Below are 15,455 nucleotides of genomic sequence, written 5' to 3' on the forward strand. Positions count from 1 at the left end.
ATATATATATATAAAGGCGTTTTAAAGCCTTCCCACACTCTTGCTTTATTCTTAACCACGTTTCTAAACTCTAAATGCTCTCAAAGAGCACAGAATGTCATGATTTCAGCTCCCTGCCTCGGCTGCTCTCCTCACCTGCAAGCGCTGTTGGCCGCGCCCACTTCTCTGCTCTGCATGGAGATCAGCTGCAGGAGCAAGTTTATTCTGCATTATGGGCTGCACAAAGGTGCAGCAGATGCTAATTAATTAAAAATAATTCATTTAAAATAAACAATTTATGCCAACCGTGTGGGTCATCCATCAATCAGCCAATTGTGTGTCATGTCCAATCTTATTTTGAAAAACCGCCATAGAATGAGTCCACAAAAAATAAACCATGAAGTAGCATGGGACTACTGTACCTGGATGTTCTAGGAAATCATTTTTGACATTAAAAAAAAAGTTAGATACCATCTGTACATATTTACCTTAATAAAAAAAAAATATATCTTTCATCTTTAGTAGGAATGTTAAACACTAACGTTTTTAAAGATCCAGTGTCACTGCCCCTTTTTAAAATTGAGAAAAGTTTCTTATTAAGGTTTAACATTGACTCTTATCTCATGAAGTCCCTAAGTGACACTGAACATCCTGATTCAGTCATGTGACTAGTGAGGGACTCTGGGTACTTACGACATCATTTCCAAAGTCTTGGTGCACCTGGGCAGCTAATGTGACCACTCAGGTAATTTTAGAAACTTTATTTTGTTTTACCAAAGGTGAGTTTCCACTGATTCATTGATGCTAATCCTTACAGAACATGTCATAGCTCACATATAAAATGATTTGAGAGCGTTTCTAAAACAATTTGATAAAGAATAGGTTTGTCAAATATCACTGTGACATTTATGCCTCATCAGGCATTAAACTTTAAATTGTACAAAAAAAATCCATGTGACATATTTGACACAATAAGACAAATACTAATCTCTGCTTAGTCACTTTAGCTCATTCTGTTATTTTAGATAAATATAATTTTTGTTGTTCATTTTAAATCATTAAATAAAAATAAGCATAAAAAATTTATGAAATTGCCATTTCCAAATGTGGAATGAATTTTCTAAGTACGCCCAATGTGATAAATATATGTCACATTTCAGATCTGTGCCAGTAGGTGGAGGTATTAAAAAAAAAAAAATCTTCAGAAATGTGTTGCGTATAATCCATTTGTTAAAATTTACAACTCCCATAATTTTCATGACAGTAGAAATGGGTCTGGGTTCCGATAGCGTTTGGTGACGATTACGAACGTTAAACAACGCTTGTAGTAGAAACTAAAAAATATAAAGTTCACCGAAGATTTAATTTATATTTGTAAATATCCAACTCTGATTAAAAAAAATGTAACTCAAGCAAGAGTCACATTTGTGAAAGCAGATTATAATCATGTCTTTAACTTCTAATACGACAACACGGAACTAAAACGGTGCAATTATTTTCTTCTTAATTGTCTTTTTTTGTGCGTGAGAACAAGCACATTTAATTTGATGTTTGTTGAAGGTTTAATTGTGGGTGACCCTGGCCTTTTCTCAAGATAAAGATATTCTGCACACCAGGAAACCTTGTGTTTTTCCATATATAAGCATGCACACACATGCATGGAAACATCATTTTGTACATTTATATTCAGCTGTGACATTAACGGGAGGAGGTTGTCTCTTCTGTAGCCCAGCAGGAACCTTGTTAATGCTGCAATAAGGACAGTTATGGTAATGGCTCTAGGTATACTCAGATAGTACTAAACTGTTGTACAAGTTTAGAATCATAAAGAGATGCTGAGACAGAATGTTTAAAGTCATGTTCCCTAATTTAGTTTTTGTTTAATAGTTTTGATGTCAGAGGATGTTTGTCATTGAGATCCTCTCCCATATTGGGTTTTCCTCCTCAGTAGGCATTTTCATCTAATTAATTTATTTAAAAAGCTATTCCACCATTTTTTTTCTGATCTATGCTTGTGTTCATTGCTTCCTCGTGGCCTCCCATCAACATTCCTCATCCTGCTATCCAGCAGGGCACAGCTGGTACTAAACAGAAGCAAAGACACAAGAAAAGAAAAAACTTACCTGAACCATCTCTTTTTTCTGATACTTATTAGAGAAGCTTGTTCTATTAATATCTCTGCTTGTCAGTCCCTCTCAGCATGTGACATATGTTTTTCCAGACAAACAAGGCACCCACGAGCTTTAATTCCAGAGTACAGTGCGACAAGATGCTAAATGACGATGTTTACCTTTTTGTTTTCATGTGGATTTTAGGATTACATGTAATTATTTATGTTCTCTGCCCCCCTGAAAAAGAGCTGTAGCAAATAATGAAAGCCCACCCCCCCAAAAAAAAATCCATAATCTTTCTTAATGGCTCAAGGACGCACTACGGTGCTTTTCCACACATTATTTTTCTTCTAAAATGTTTTTTTTTTCTTTCTCAGAAACACAAACACATTCAACCCCATTTACAGCCGTGCGTGCAGCTTGTGTAATTGGAATAATTGTGAATAAATGTTTTGTTTCATTTCTTTATTCAATCTGTGTGTTTTCCCTTGCAGGCAGTGCGTGCACCATGTCAGAATACAACAAGCTGAAGAGCATGCTGCTCGACATGCAACCCAAAGTAATGAAGACCGGACAGCAGAGCCAGCAGAGGGACATGGAGGAGAAAAGAGCGCTGGTGGACACAATGTTTAAATATCTCGACGTGAATCAGGACAGTCGGCTGGTCAGCGATGAACTGGAAAAGGTGAGTCCGGAGCTGAAATATCCGGATCGGTTCCTAACCCGGACCCTCAGGATCATTTACTCGTTTTGGATTCTGCATCATGAACTCCTAAATAGTAAGGACTCAAAAGTCATATGAAGAATGAAATGCAGAAGAAATGTTTAGTAGTTTCCCTTTTCTACAATTCACAATGTTTGCAGTTTAGAAGTAAAAAGCAGTGAAATGATCCAAAGTAAATTCTTGCAACATTTAAAATTATGAAACAAAAATTTAAAAATTAATTGGGGACTGTCTAGTAAGGCAGCCACCTATTATCAACCTGAAAAGGGTTTCTTAACTTTATATCTTACTCTTCCATCAACTTTAATGCGGCTCGAACAGCATCGTGTACCCCCACAAATGTTATATCAAAATGACTGGCTTGGCAATAGGCATTTTGAGTTACCATGGTGATGTAATTTGCAAACAAAGTTGCCATTTTTCTCTTTGAAAAACACTGACAGAACTCAGCAGCTTCTAGCTGCCACAGTGAGGTCACATGACCTGAAGTGGAGAAGTCCCTGAACAAAACACTGATTAACTTTTGGAGCCATTTTGGATACTGATGGCGGTAACACTTTACAATAAGGTACACAAAAGTTGATTAACTACTAGGGAACGCCTCACGAACTAATCAGGAACTAATGGGTAGTTAACCAGTACTTACTGGGGAACACACAGCCAAGCCTTATTATGGGACTACTGGTTAGTTACCTTACACGAGGAACTAATAAAGAACTAATGGGTAGTCACCAAGGAAACCAAAGAGGAACAAATCAGGAGGTAACAGTAGGTCAGAGTCAGAGTTTCTTTATTGTGGAACGAAATTATGTACACAGGGTCCCAGTTACATCCAACAATAAAATGTAAAATAAAAACAGTAATAATATCTAAGAAAAACGTCAACTAAAAATATGCTAATCACTAATAGCATAAAAACAGTACGCTGAACAGCAGCACGAGCATGAGTCTGTGTGAGCAGATGAGTACGCATGAACTTCAAACAGATCAGCAGCAACATGATGGGATTCTTCACAGTGATTATTCTGGTTAGAGATTCATGAGTCTAACAGCCTCAGGGTAGAAGCTGTTCCTCGGTCTAGTGGTTCTACACTTAATGCTCCTCAACCTCCTTCCTGAGGGGAGCGGGAAAAAAAGTGTGTGTGCTGGGTGAGTGGGGTCCTTCATGATGCAGGTAGTGGTCAGGTAGTGATTAAGTAATGATTAGTTCCTCAGTAAGTACTTTATGATGCATCACTACGTCAGTGAACAAAATGATGGCCAGAAAATTATTTGGTACTCAGTAAATGATGGTCAGACCTAGTTAAAATGACAGCAGTACAAGATTATGAAATTGATAATCAGTGGTAAGAATCCTCTAAAATCAATAATCACTAGAAAACAGGTTTTTCACAATTACGAGTTGTGATCTCACTGGTGCAGGGTTTGTTCAGAACCCAAATGTAGAATCTCTCTGTTTCTGTGGTAACAAACCAGTAGTCCCCTAATAAGGCTTGGCTATGTGTTCTCCAGTAAGTACTGGTTGACTACCCATTAACTCCTGATTTGTTCCTGATTTGTTCCAGAGGTGTTCCCTAGTAGTTAATCAAATGTTGTGTACCTTATTATAGTGTTACCAAGATGGCTGCCACATCTACCTCAGAAAACTCAAATTTGACTACAACTCAGTAATTTAAAAATAACTATAACTCATTGATTTTTTATTTTTATTTTTTGGGCTGAAATTTGGCACGGTGGTAGCTGAGAGTGAATCCCAACACTTAGTACTGTCAAATCAATGTTTTTAAATGGCTGCAATGTGGCAGCCCCCATCAAAGTTTCTGCAGGAACTTTCTAGTTAGATCACTGAATCACCATGTCCTTGTCTTGTTGATGTTCTCTGCTTTGCAAGAAATATTGAGAATTCTGCTTTAAAATTGTAAAGTGACATCTAGCTGCAACATTTAATCATCTTTTCAAATGATGGAAAATATCAAAGTTTTTCTCCAGCTGATCTTAGAAGCAGAACAACTGTGAAAAAAGATGGAGTTGACGCTTTCATGGTGACGTTGAAGTACTTTGAATATTGTCTGGCATTTTGGCATCAGACATTGGCAGCAATTAATCTTCTATCAAAGTGTGGATCTCAGAGACTTCCACACTGCCAGAGTCTGACTCCTGTTATAGAGTTACTCATGATGTCAACAAAAAAAAAATTGTTAAAAATCCCCAGCTTCTTATTGTTCAAAACTTAGAATCAGCTTTAAGCTTTCCATTCTTATAATAAGAAAGCGTATTAGAAGCTAAACATTTATAAAAACTTTCAAACGCTCTACAATAACTGACAAAGCAGTAAGCTTTTGTTAACTTACTGCGCTCCCAACAAGTTTTTGCGCTCCCAACAAGTTTTGTTCTCTTTCCACTAAGAAAAACGATTGAGCGACATTTGCCTTTTATGGCGACGCTGTATTAAAAGATTTAATAAAGCTGGCATGTTACTGAGACATCTCTTGATAAGTCATTCTTACTGTGCAGAAATTCACAAATTCTGTTTTGCATAGATAATGCTTTTAAGGATCAAAGAGAGATTCCAGTCATCCATCCAGTCCGTCTCCACTTTGGGATCCGTCTTTTGTCACAGTTAATGCAGAATGGTAAAGTCCTGTACTTGGGGTTTGAATATGTTTTATTCAAATGCCTAAGGGCAGAAGAGTCTGTGACAGGGAACATATGGCAGTGCTCGGCTTCAGGCAACAACACGAGATGAAAAAGTTTGTCACATCCTTTAATCTGCCATGTCACATGTGCAGCTCCATACAAAATCAGTTGGAGAAGATTAACTTAAAGGTTTATAGGTTTATACTTCTAGACTTTACCAGCCAGAGGAAGGAAACATAAAAAGTAAATTGCCTTGTAATTATCGTGTTGGCATTTAAACCTATAAACACATTTTATACTACTGATATGAAATCCTGACATGCAAAACCTAAATATACTGTTTCTTAGAATACTGAAGAGTTGAAATGACCTGATTTCAGAAGTTTAAAATGCAAATATATTCAATATGCTGTTTAAGTTATATTCTTGTCAATCATAATTTCAAGTTTAAAAACATCAAGATGAGATGGTTTCTGAGCCTCCTGCAGGGTCAGTAATGATGGTTTTAAACTTTATAAGAAGCTTTCAGCTCTTTGGGGGAATTTTGCTCATTCCACATGAAAAAAGCTTTTTCTATGAAATTCGTGTGCTGCCTTGCATCCTTTTGAGATCTTGTAAGTTTATTTTATTTATTGCTGGGATCAAAGCATGTCTAATTTTTGAAGTACTTTATAATGTTGGTGGCTTTATTACATTATCATGGACATTTCTGTAGTATTCAGCCAATAGACAAATGTTTGTCTTTTTCCTGAATTCATTGATATTTAAAACAATTCATTATTTTTGTTTATAAAAATCGATCCCCATACCACAAGCTTGTGCATTATGGGTAAAACGATAATGCTGCCCAAACTATTTATTTCTGGTAAGCTAGATAACATATTTCCGATAGATATCAGGCTTGTTTAGATTTTCATTTGCCGATATTTGATGCAATTCTTTATGATGGTAAAACATTTAAGAGCTTCTGATTAGCACTAATATTTCAGCATCTTCGAAACTGCTCTGATTAATTTATATATCAGTCCATTAAGTTGAAACTTCTTTTAATGCAAATTTTTGAACAGTTTTCCTACATTGTTTAACTTTACCTTTATTAAGAATAGAATATAGTTTATAGGATAACTTATTTTATTTGTCCTTTTTTCTTAGATCTCTGTCAAGGAGCATCTGGACGACAATCTTTTGGAGTGCACCATGCAAGATCTGCTTCGTTACGATGACTATAACAATGATGGACACCTCAGCCTGCATGAGTTCTACACAGCTTTTCGTGAGTTTTTATAGTTTTACCCAGAGACACTTTTTTTTTACCCCACTCTGTATAAAACACACCTAAATTAAAAAAAAAAAAAAAAAAAAAAAATCTGCTTAGAATTACTAATGCCCTTTCACATTTTCTAGCCAAAAATGGATGACAAGACTTTATTTGGGCTCATTTTGAATACGGTAGTTGCTTTAGCTAACAAACATTTTAAACTTAGAACAAATGTCAACCATAATTTAAAATGCAGCTCGTTTCCCATCATTTAAAATCTGAAAGTTTATGGTTCGTTATACTCAACGCAACTTCTGCACCAATCAGGATGAACGTCTTTCAACCACAGATAAAATTGTATTTGTGCACAGCACATAATAATAATAATAATAATGTCATCACAATGTCAGCACTGTATGTTTCCATACAATGGCGAAATTAGTCTCTGCATTTAACCCATCCACCACCAGGTGGTGCAGTGGGCAGCTATTGAAAGCGCCCGGGGGACATTTTGGGGATTAGACGTGCTGCCCAGAGACGCCACGTGATGTGCAGTGACTGGGGATCGAACCTGGGACTCTCGGGTCCCAAGCCGGCTGCCCTGCCTCTACACCATCTCGGCCCCATGTACCCAGATTAGCCTTTATTATAACATCTGGAACTGTTATTATACTATTTGAGGTGTAGAGTGAGTGGCAGCTGAGCGCCTTTGCAGGTCACACATTTTTAGGAACAATAATCATATTTTGTCTGTAATGTTACTGTAACATTACCCCCAAACCTGCTAATTACAACAGAAATATTAATTTTCTTTAAACACTTTTTACCTCACTTTTTGTCTTTGCATCCTTCACACATTCCATCAAACTGCAATGAAACCTCAGGTAGGAATTCATCAAGAAAATAGAATCTGACTGAATTTGTCAATACAGCAGTTTGCATTGGCAAGCAGCCATTGCCAAGCTTTTACTTTCAGCTCGTAAAGGTCTATTAAGCCTCCCCAATAATTCAGGCACCCTAATGACTGGTTTTAGCTGAAAACTTCCCACCTATAATTCCGTTACTCTAGCTTCACCTTCCAGATGGGCAGTGGGCAGACATTACATTTTATTTATCTACCTGCAGATTTGCCTGAAGGGTTTTCGGCTGAGTTCGTCAATGCGTTTTATGTTTGACAAGCAGTTGAAGAGGTGGTTTGGGACCAATAACGGGCTATTGATCAGAAAGCGCTCAAGGTTAAGTGTTGGACTGCAGAAAGGCAACAACGACGGGGAGTAATTATGTTTGAGTGGCACATCTGGTATTCTGGGAAACGTAGCTGGCGTTGAATTGTGCAACTTTGCATAATTGTGTGAGGTTTTGGAGGTGTCTGTGAGTCCTGGGATGCAGCTGATGCTCCATCCAAGTGAGGGGTCTGGGATCCGGAGCTGCCAGGAATCACAGGTGTGCTTAGCAGAATGGAAATTGACAATATGGCTCTAAGCATGAAAAAAATGAACACGAATAAATGGATTCAAATGATAATACGTTTTCCTGCCTGATATTTATGAACTCAGGTGTTAGTCATAATTTTTGGGATCCTGTAAATCAAATTGCACATTTAGAAAGTAAATTCAGAAGTTCTTTATTTCATATCTCCTGGCTTGCTTTTCTGTCTCCCATGAGAACCACTCCGCTTCACGTTGATCCCACACTAAACTTGTGCTCTTAAGAAAAGCTCAGCCTACCCTGGGTCGTCTGTTTTTATCTAACATATACATCTTTGAATCACAGTTCCAAGTTCGACTTTTGCTTTTTTAAATTTTTTATTTTCAACAAATTGACAAAAGAAAATGAGACCAGAGAATAGCCCTGATTACATTCCTATTGATCCAATACGCTTTATTGTAAAACCACAGCTGGCCAAGTTGCCTGTCTTGTTTAATTTTTTTTGTGTTACTGATTTTTTTTTTTTTTTTGCTCGACTGGCTCCTTGGCACCACTGATAAGAGTTTGGTTTTGAACTAAAATTCATTGGCGTATTTATAAAAATTACAGAGTCATTAATGGGATGTGACAACTTCACATCAACTTGTTTTGCCTACTTTACAACCAGATGTAATGTAATAAATGGCAAATACCTTGAAAATCCTTTCAAGAAGTGAGCATCTGTTCTTGTTTTAACCATGTTATTGCACTTAAAATTAATAACTTCTGCCTTTTGAGGGTCCTTAATTCTCTGAAACTGTTACGGTGAAGATCATTTGATAAGTGAAGTTTTCTTGTAAAATGTTGCATTAGACAAGTAATTAAATGCCAAAGACATCTAAGTTTGATTTCCAAATCCTTGTTTGTATGTTAGAACTAATTTATCCTGTATTGTTATCTGCATTGCGGTTTACTGAGTAAAGCAGATAAAAAACCTCAACTATGCAACAGAATACCTGCGTACTCCTGGTCACAGTTCATAGACCAGGACAGAAATAACAGCATAATAGCCTTGAATCAGCTCTGTGGCTTCTTAATGGTTTGTGGGTTCACAGTGGTGTTGCCTAATACTCATTACAGTGTGAACATTATGTAGGAGTGGACATCTTGTACATGAGCCCTTTGTGTCTGAATTAGAACTTCTATAATTATACAAAAGAAAATGTGCATGGATTTGCCTCTCGGACATGGCCACTGATAGTGGATCACATTAACTGGTCACTGTGAATGACAACAGTGCAATAACAGCAGAGCTGATATGAGAACAAGCTTATTGAGCGATATTTGCATCCTACAGATGTAATCTTCATGTTCTCACAAGGTCAGAGCTTTTTTGTGGTTACACATGTCTGTCCTGCAATAAAACAAGGTCTGCATGTGCCTTATAAATAAGGAGTGTTCACAAAATGTGCAGAATGGTGTATTTTCTAGATTTTAAAAGATTGGCTTTTTTATTGTGTCTGGTGCTCAACATAGTTTGAGTTCATGTATGATGTTGCGAAGTATCAGATACAGGTAGCGCCTTAAAGCTTTGCAAGATGGTTTCTTAAGGATACCAGCATTTTTCAAAGACTCCTAATCATTAAAATACTTTGCCTGGCCAAAAAAAAGGATGCACACTAATACTTTGTTGGACCGCCTTTAGCTTTGATTACAGCATGCATTCACTGTGGCATTGTTTCAATAAGCTTCTGCAAAGTCACAAGATCTGTTTCCATCCAGTGTTATATCTTGCATTGATGACTAGGCACTAGACATGATGGGTGTATCACTTCACCTGCCTCTCTTCTTACCCTGATGCACCCATCACTCTGGACCAGGGTAAATCCGGACTCATCAGACCACATGACCTTCTTCCATTGCTCCAGAGTCCAATCTTTATGCTCCCTAGCAAATTGAAGCCTTTTTTTTTCCCAGTTATCCTCACTGATTAGTGGTTTTCTTAAGGCTACACGGCTGTTCAGTCCAATCCCTTGAGTTCCCTTCACATAGTGCATTTGGGAATGCTCTTACTTTCACTTTTAAATATAGCCCTTAGTGCTACTGTTGTTTTTCTTTGATTTGATTTCACCAAACATTTAAGTGATCGCCGATAACGATCATTCAGGATTTTTTTCCGGACACATTTCTTCCTTGAAGACGATGGATCCTCACTATCCTTCCAGTTTTTAATAATGCGTTCTCAGTTCTTAACCCAATTTTAGTAGTTTCTGCAATCTCCTCAGATGTTTTCTCTGCTTGATGCATGCCAATAATTGGACCCTTCTCAAACATATTGACATCTTTTCCACGACCACACCATGTGTCTTTTGACATTGTTGTTTAAGAAATGAGAAGCAACTCATTGTACCATTTGGGATTAATTAACTTGTTGCCAGCTGAAAGATAATCGCTCAAGCAGTAATTTTCTAATAGGAGACTCGTACCTATTTGCTTTGTTAAATCCAGGTGGTGACTTTTTTTTTTGGGCCAGGCAGTGTATATTGCCACTGACTGAAGAAATTACAATAAAGCACATGCAGTCAGAATTTACAATCTTGTTTTTAACAGTGAAGTTTCAATTTTCCCAAATATAGTTGTGATAATACACAAAAGTTCAGCCTAAATCCTATACAAGGGCTTTCAACATACATAGGAGAAAGTTTATGCTGTCTCACGGATACTGTTGCATTTGTTAGATCAAAATGTCATACAGGAACTTGTGGTGAAGGCTTAAAGATTTTGAGGAGACTTAAAATTCCTTCGATCTTGCAGAGAGCAGAAAGCAAGCAGTAAAGAGGTGATGGATCCAAAGACTGCTGCTCTGTCAGTTTGCTACAGGCTCTGTTTCAGTAAGTCTATTACTCAAGTTGAATCTTCAAACCAGAAATTTTCTTTAAAAATTATGATTCAAGTTCAACTTCAAGGTTCTTTATTGCCATTCACATCACATGCATGATGTGGAACAAAATGCACAGGTGCATCCAACAATAACAAAAAATATAAACTGTAAAAGAAACAGTACTAAGGATCTAATATATAAATTAAGAAATGCGCAAAACACTAAATAGTGCAAAAACAGAATGCCGAACAGCAGCACGAACATGAGTCTGTATGAGCAGATGAGTACGAATGAACACAGCAGCATGAAATAAATCAACAGCATGAGATCAGCAGCATGGTTAATCAGCAGCATATATCAACAATCAAAGTGGCATTACAGTGTTTTTTATTTTATTTTTTTTTCACAGTGATATTCCTGATTAGGGATTCATGAGTCTAACATCTTCAGGGAAGAAGCTGTTCCTCAGTCTAGTGGTTCTACACTTAATGCTCCTCAATCTCCTGACTGATGGGAGTGGGGCAAAAAGTGTGTATGCTGGGTGAGTGGTGTCCTTCATGATGCAGATGGCTCTCTTCCTTCATCTGGAGGTGTAGATGTCCGTGATGGTGGGGAGACTGACTCCAACAGACTTCTGTGCAGCCTTCACCACTCTCTGCAAAGCTTTTCTTTCTGCAGCTGTGCAGCCTCCATGCCACACATTGATGCTTGATAATATTTGTAAAGAGAAAAGATATATTGCATGAGAGTCATCACTATTTAAGTGTTTTTGATCTTTGTCTTGCTGATTACCATTAAACATTTTTAACTTTTAAACTCTTCATGAAAGTGGCGGGTCATAAACATAGTTTGTAGGTGCCCACTGCGACTGTGCAGCTATGTGGTTACAGCTTTGATTCACTGTAAAGTGCAGTCTAGTGCCACTGTAGATAACCGTTGAATGTAGGACCAGCTTAGTTGACTTGTTCTTTTATTCTTTCACATCTATCTCTGAGCTTGTCCTCTCCTGTATTTGGCTTTTATGACTCCACTTTAGAGACTAATCATACGAAGATCCTGCAGTACCGCTGAGTCAGACTTGGTAATTAATCAAAGTTAACGAGAGACAGAAAATGAGAGGGCAATGAACAAAAATGGATGAAGAAAATTATCAAAGGTTGATGGGGGGATTCTGTGGAACATGTTAAATGTAAGATGAGTAAAGTGCTTATTAAAGGAGGAGGAACATCTTGTTGTCCTCTGAGGGGAGACGGTTTGCAAGAAAAATGATAAAAAGTAGATACAGAAAAATATGATCGTAACTGCTGACCTAATGAGATACACCAGCAGCCAGAGTTAGAGACAGGTCAGCAGGGTCATGCAGTAAGGAGGTGTGCGTAATGAATGTGGATAGTTTAGATTAGGAGTTTTCACCATGTCTGGAAGCTGTGGATCATATGGCATTTTGCTGCACAAGCATATGAAAGGAAATTAATTATTACAAATCTTAAATACAATAAGATTACAGCAGCTTTGTGACTGTACACCAAATTACACATAAATTCTTTGTTGGTCAGAGGATATTAACATGAATTGTGGCTTCAAGTGTTTGGTTTAAATAACTTGTCTGGCTGCTGAAAAACCAGAAAAGTTGAAATGTTCCATTTATCTCTATGTAATATATTTATTTTCAGTTTTAAATGTAAGATCCCCAAAGTGGATATGCACCTTTCAACCGTTTAAGGGACGTATTAAGGTTTAGATAAAGAACAATCTTTTAAGGTAATTTTGGTCATGTATACAGAAACTTTAATGTGACAGAAGATAATTAAAACAGGAAAAATAGTACAGATATTTATGAAAGAAGCAGAACCGGTGTAAAAGAAAATGATAATAATCACATTTATACAAGTACTCTTATGCATCACATCTATTCATTAGGGACATTTGAAATTAATGGCAACACTTCAGTATATTTTCCACCGAACAGTACCGCTTGCTGTGCAGTTCACATGCTTTGCGCCAATCCTGCACCCTAAATATAGGTTTAAAAAAATGCTTGTAGGAGTTCACAACTCAATATTCATTTATAAATGTATTCAAATGATTGTAAATGTTCTTATATATTTTCATTTTCTGCACATAATATGCAAATTCTAAACCTTTTTCTTGATGTATTTAGTTATTTGGAAATGTTAATATGGCATATTTCACTTGAGGTTCTGAATTTATAACATAATGATTATAAACGTCTGTATAGCCATTTTTTGTCCAGTCCCAAAGATAACGTTTGATGATGTGCATTATTCGTGGCTGTTTATCATAGTTGTTTTCAGACCTCTGTCTCCTTTAACATACAAAGAAGCCTCTGAGTCCTGACGCCTGTGTTGCAAGATAATACCTTTTTCTGTTGGTGCCCTGCAGCACCTGTCAGGGTTTGATCTTTTATGTTACTCAAGTTTGCCCTTAATCTGCACAAATGATCTTGCTGAGATCAGATATCACTTTTACAATGGGAGCTCGTTGTTCTCTGACAGCCAAGTGGGTGAGAGACCTCCAGCTAAGCTGTCAGCCGCAAAGTGACTTTGAAATGGAGATGCTGGAGCTTCCTTCTGCAGCCCGCTACAAAACATCCTCTGCACCGTTTCCTCTCTTCTGCTTTCTGTTTCTGTTCATGCTGTCCATATCCTTGTTTTATCTCTACTCCCCATCTCATTTACATTTTCCAGTGATCTGTCTACAACAATTTTATTACTTTTTATAGTTTAAAAAAAATCATCCACTACCTCTTCTTTTTTTTCCTTAAGGTTTTTTTTTTTATGTGATACTTCCTTTATATGCGGCCTCTCCTCTTGCCTGTGTCTGATGCCTCATTACCGCTCAGTGGACCTTAACATCTAATTGCCAGTGTGAATAAGGGGCTTTGGTGCCTTCCAAGTGTCATCTCTGTTTCTAGGTAATTACCCATTGTCCACTAGCTGCAGTAACAGGTAAGGGACTATAAAGGCTTTAGCTCCACTTTTTGCATGCTGCAATGCATGTTCACTCTTAAAATTAAACCCTATCTCAGCCTTGCTCCGATCTGCTGTTTGCTTTTATCCAAACGTATTACTGTTATCACAATTGTGCAAAAATACAATAATTTAAAAGTTGGAGTTTTAAATCTTTCACATCAATTTCTTCTTTTAGCTGTCTTGTCTGTAGTTCACCCCTTTTCTGTCATCAAATTGAAACTAATTTAATCCATCTAAAAATAGTGAATAAATGTCTTATGTGATTGTCTAATCAAATTTTTATCATCTGAACACTCTAATCATGCTAATAAGAGGAGGAACCTTTTAACATGAGCTAAAACATTTTTTTAACACAAGAGTTGCTGTAGATATAGACGAAAGCATGTAAACAACTTTTTTTAATTCAACCTTTATTTATATGTTTTAGCTTCATTGAGGCACGAGGACTCACTTACAAGAGAGACCTGTTCCAGACAGAACATATAAAGTACAGACAACAATAACAACAATAAACTACAGTAAAAATGCTGTTACAATAAGAGTAGTGTAAAAACACTAAATCAGGGTGCCGTAAAACAGGGTGAAATACTAACAAGAAGAACATAATTGCTTTGATTTTTCTATTGACATTATCAAATGTTTGAAATTCGTTAAGTAAATCAAAGTGGACAGCTTCAGTTCTTGTTGCCAGATGTTCCAGGTTGCAGGAGCAGAGAAGGAAAAGGCCTTTTGCCAAGTTCAGTCCACACTGAGGGAACGCTGCTGATGAAAGACTGAGAGCGCATGTTGTAACTGCACTGATGGCGTGACATGTGGGAGGAGATATAAGAAGGTATCAGACCAAGGAGGGATTTATACAGTAGATGAAAACAAACCAGTGTAGATAATGATGACCAACTGACTAAGGAGTACAGCGTGCAGTGATGGTACAGTAATTACAACCAGTTATGAATCTTAGCGTGCCATGGTAGACAGCATCCAACATCTGCAAGCATCTGGCAGCGGCATTCATGCACATAATGTCACCATAGTCGAATGCCGGTACGAAGGTAGCACTTACAAGGAGTTTTCTGGCATTCCGAGTTAAAGATCTATTTCTGAAAAAGAAACCCAGTTTTTATTTCATTTTCTTTATCAAGTTTTTAACGAGACTTGGAGAGATGTGTATCAACCAAGATTCCCAAGTATTTGTAAGAACCTAAAAACTCAATAGGAACACCATGCACAGATGAGCTAGGAAGAAGAGTTGCTGGCACTGACTTTCTGTTGGAAAACAACATCCATTTGGTTTTGTCAGCATTTGGCACCAGCTTGAGATGGAATATATCTGACTGAATGATGTCAAATGCAGACTGTAGAAGCTGGATGAAATGAGGTAAACATGAATTAGGTAGAATGTAAACAACTTAAAGTGTGTGTATATATATATATATATATATATATATATATATATATATATATATAT

The 15,455-nt window shown here is 37.1% G+C and overlaps 1 protein-coding gene across 1 annotated transcript in view; it reads left to right on the forward strand.

Annotated features, from left to right (window-relative positions):
• Positions 1 to 2,582: 2,582 nt before the first annotated feature.
• Positions 2,583 to 15,455, forward strand: part of fstl4 (follistatin-like 4) — a gene marked incomplete at its 5' end in the record, with an annotated part of 69,566 nt that continues 56,693 nt past the window's right edge. The window contains 2 exon segments of the mRNA XM_037688259.1: positions 2,583 to 2,775; positions 6,604 to 6,724. Of these exon segments, the coding sequence (XP_037544187.1) occupies positions 2,583 to 2,775; positions 6,604 to 6,724 (314 nt within the window).

This window comes from Nematolebias whitei, chromosome 14 (assembly GCF_014905685.2).
Source record: "Nematolebias whitei isolate Nwh7 chromosome 14, NemWhi1, whole genome shotgun sequence".
NCBI lineage: Eukaryota > Metazoa > Chordata > Actinopteri > Cyprinodontiformes > Rivulidae > Nematolebias > Nematolebias whitei.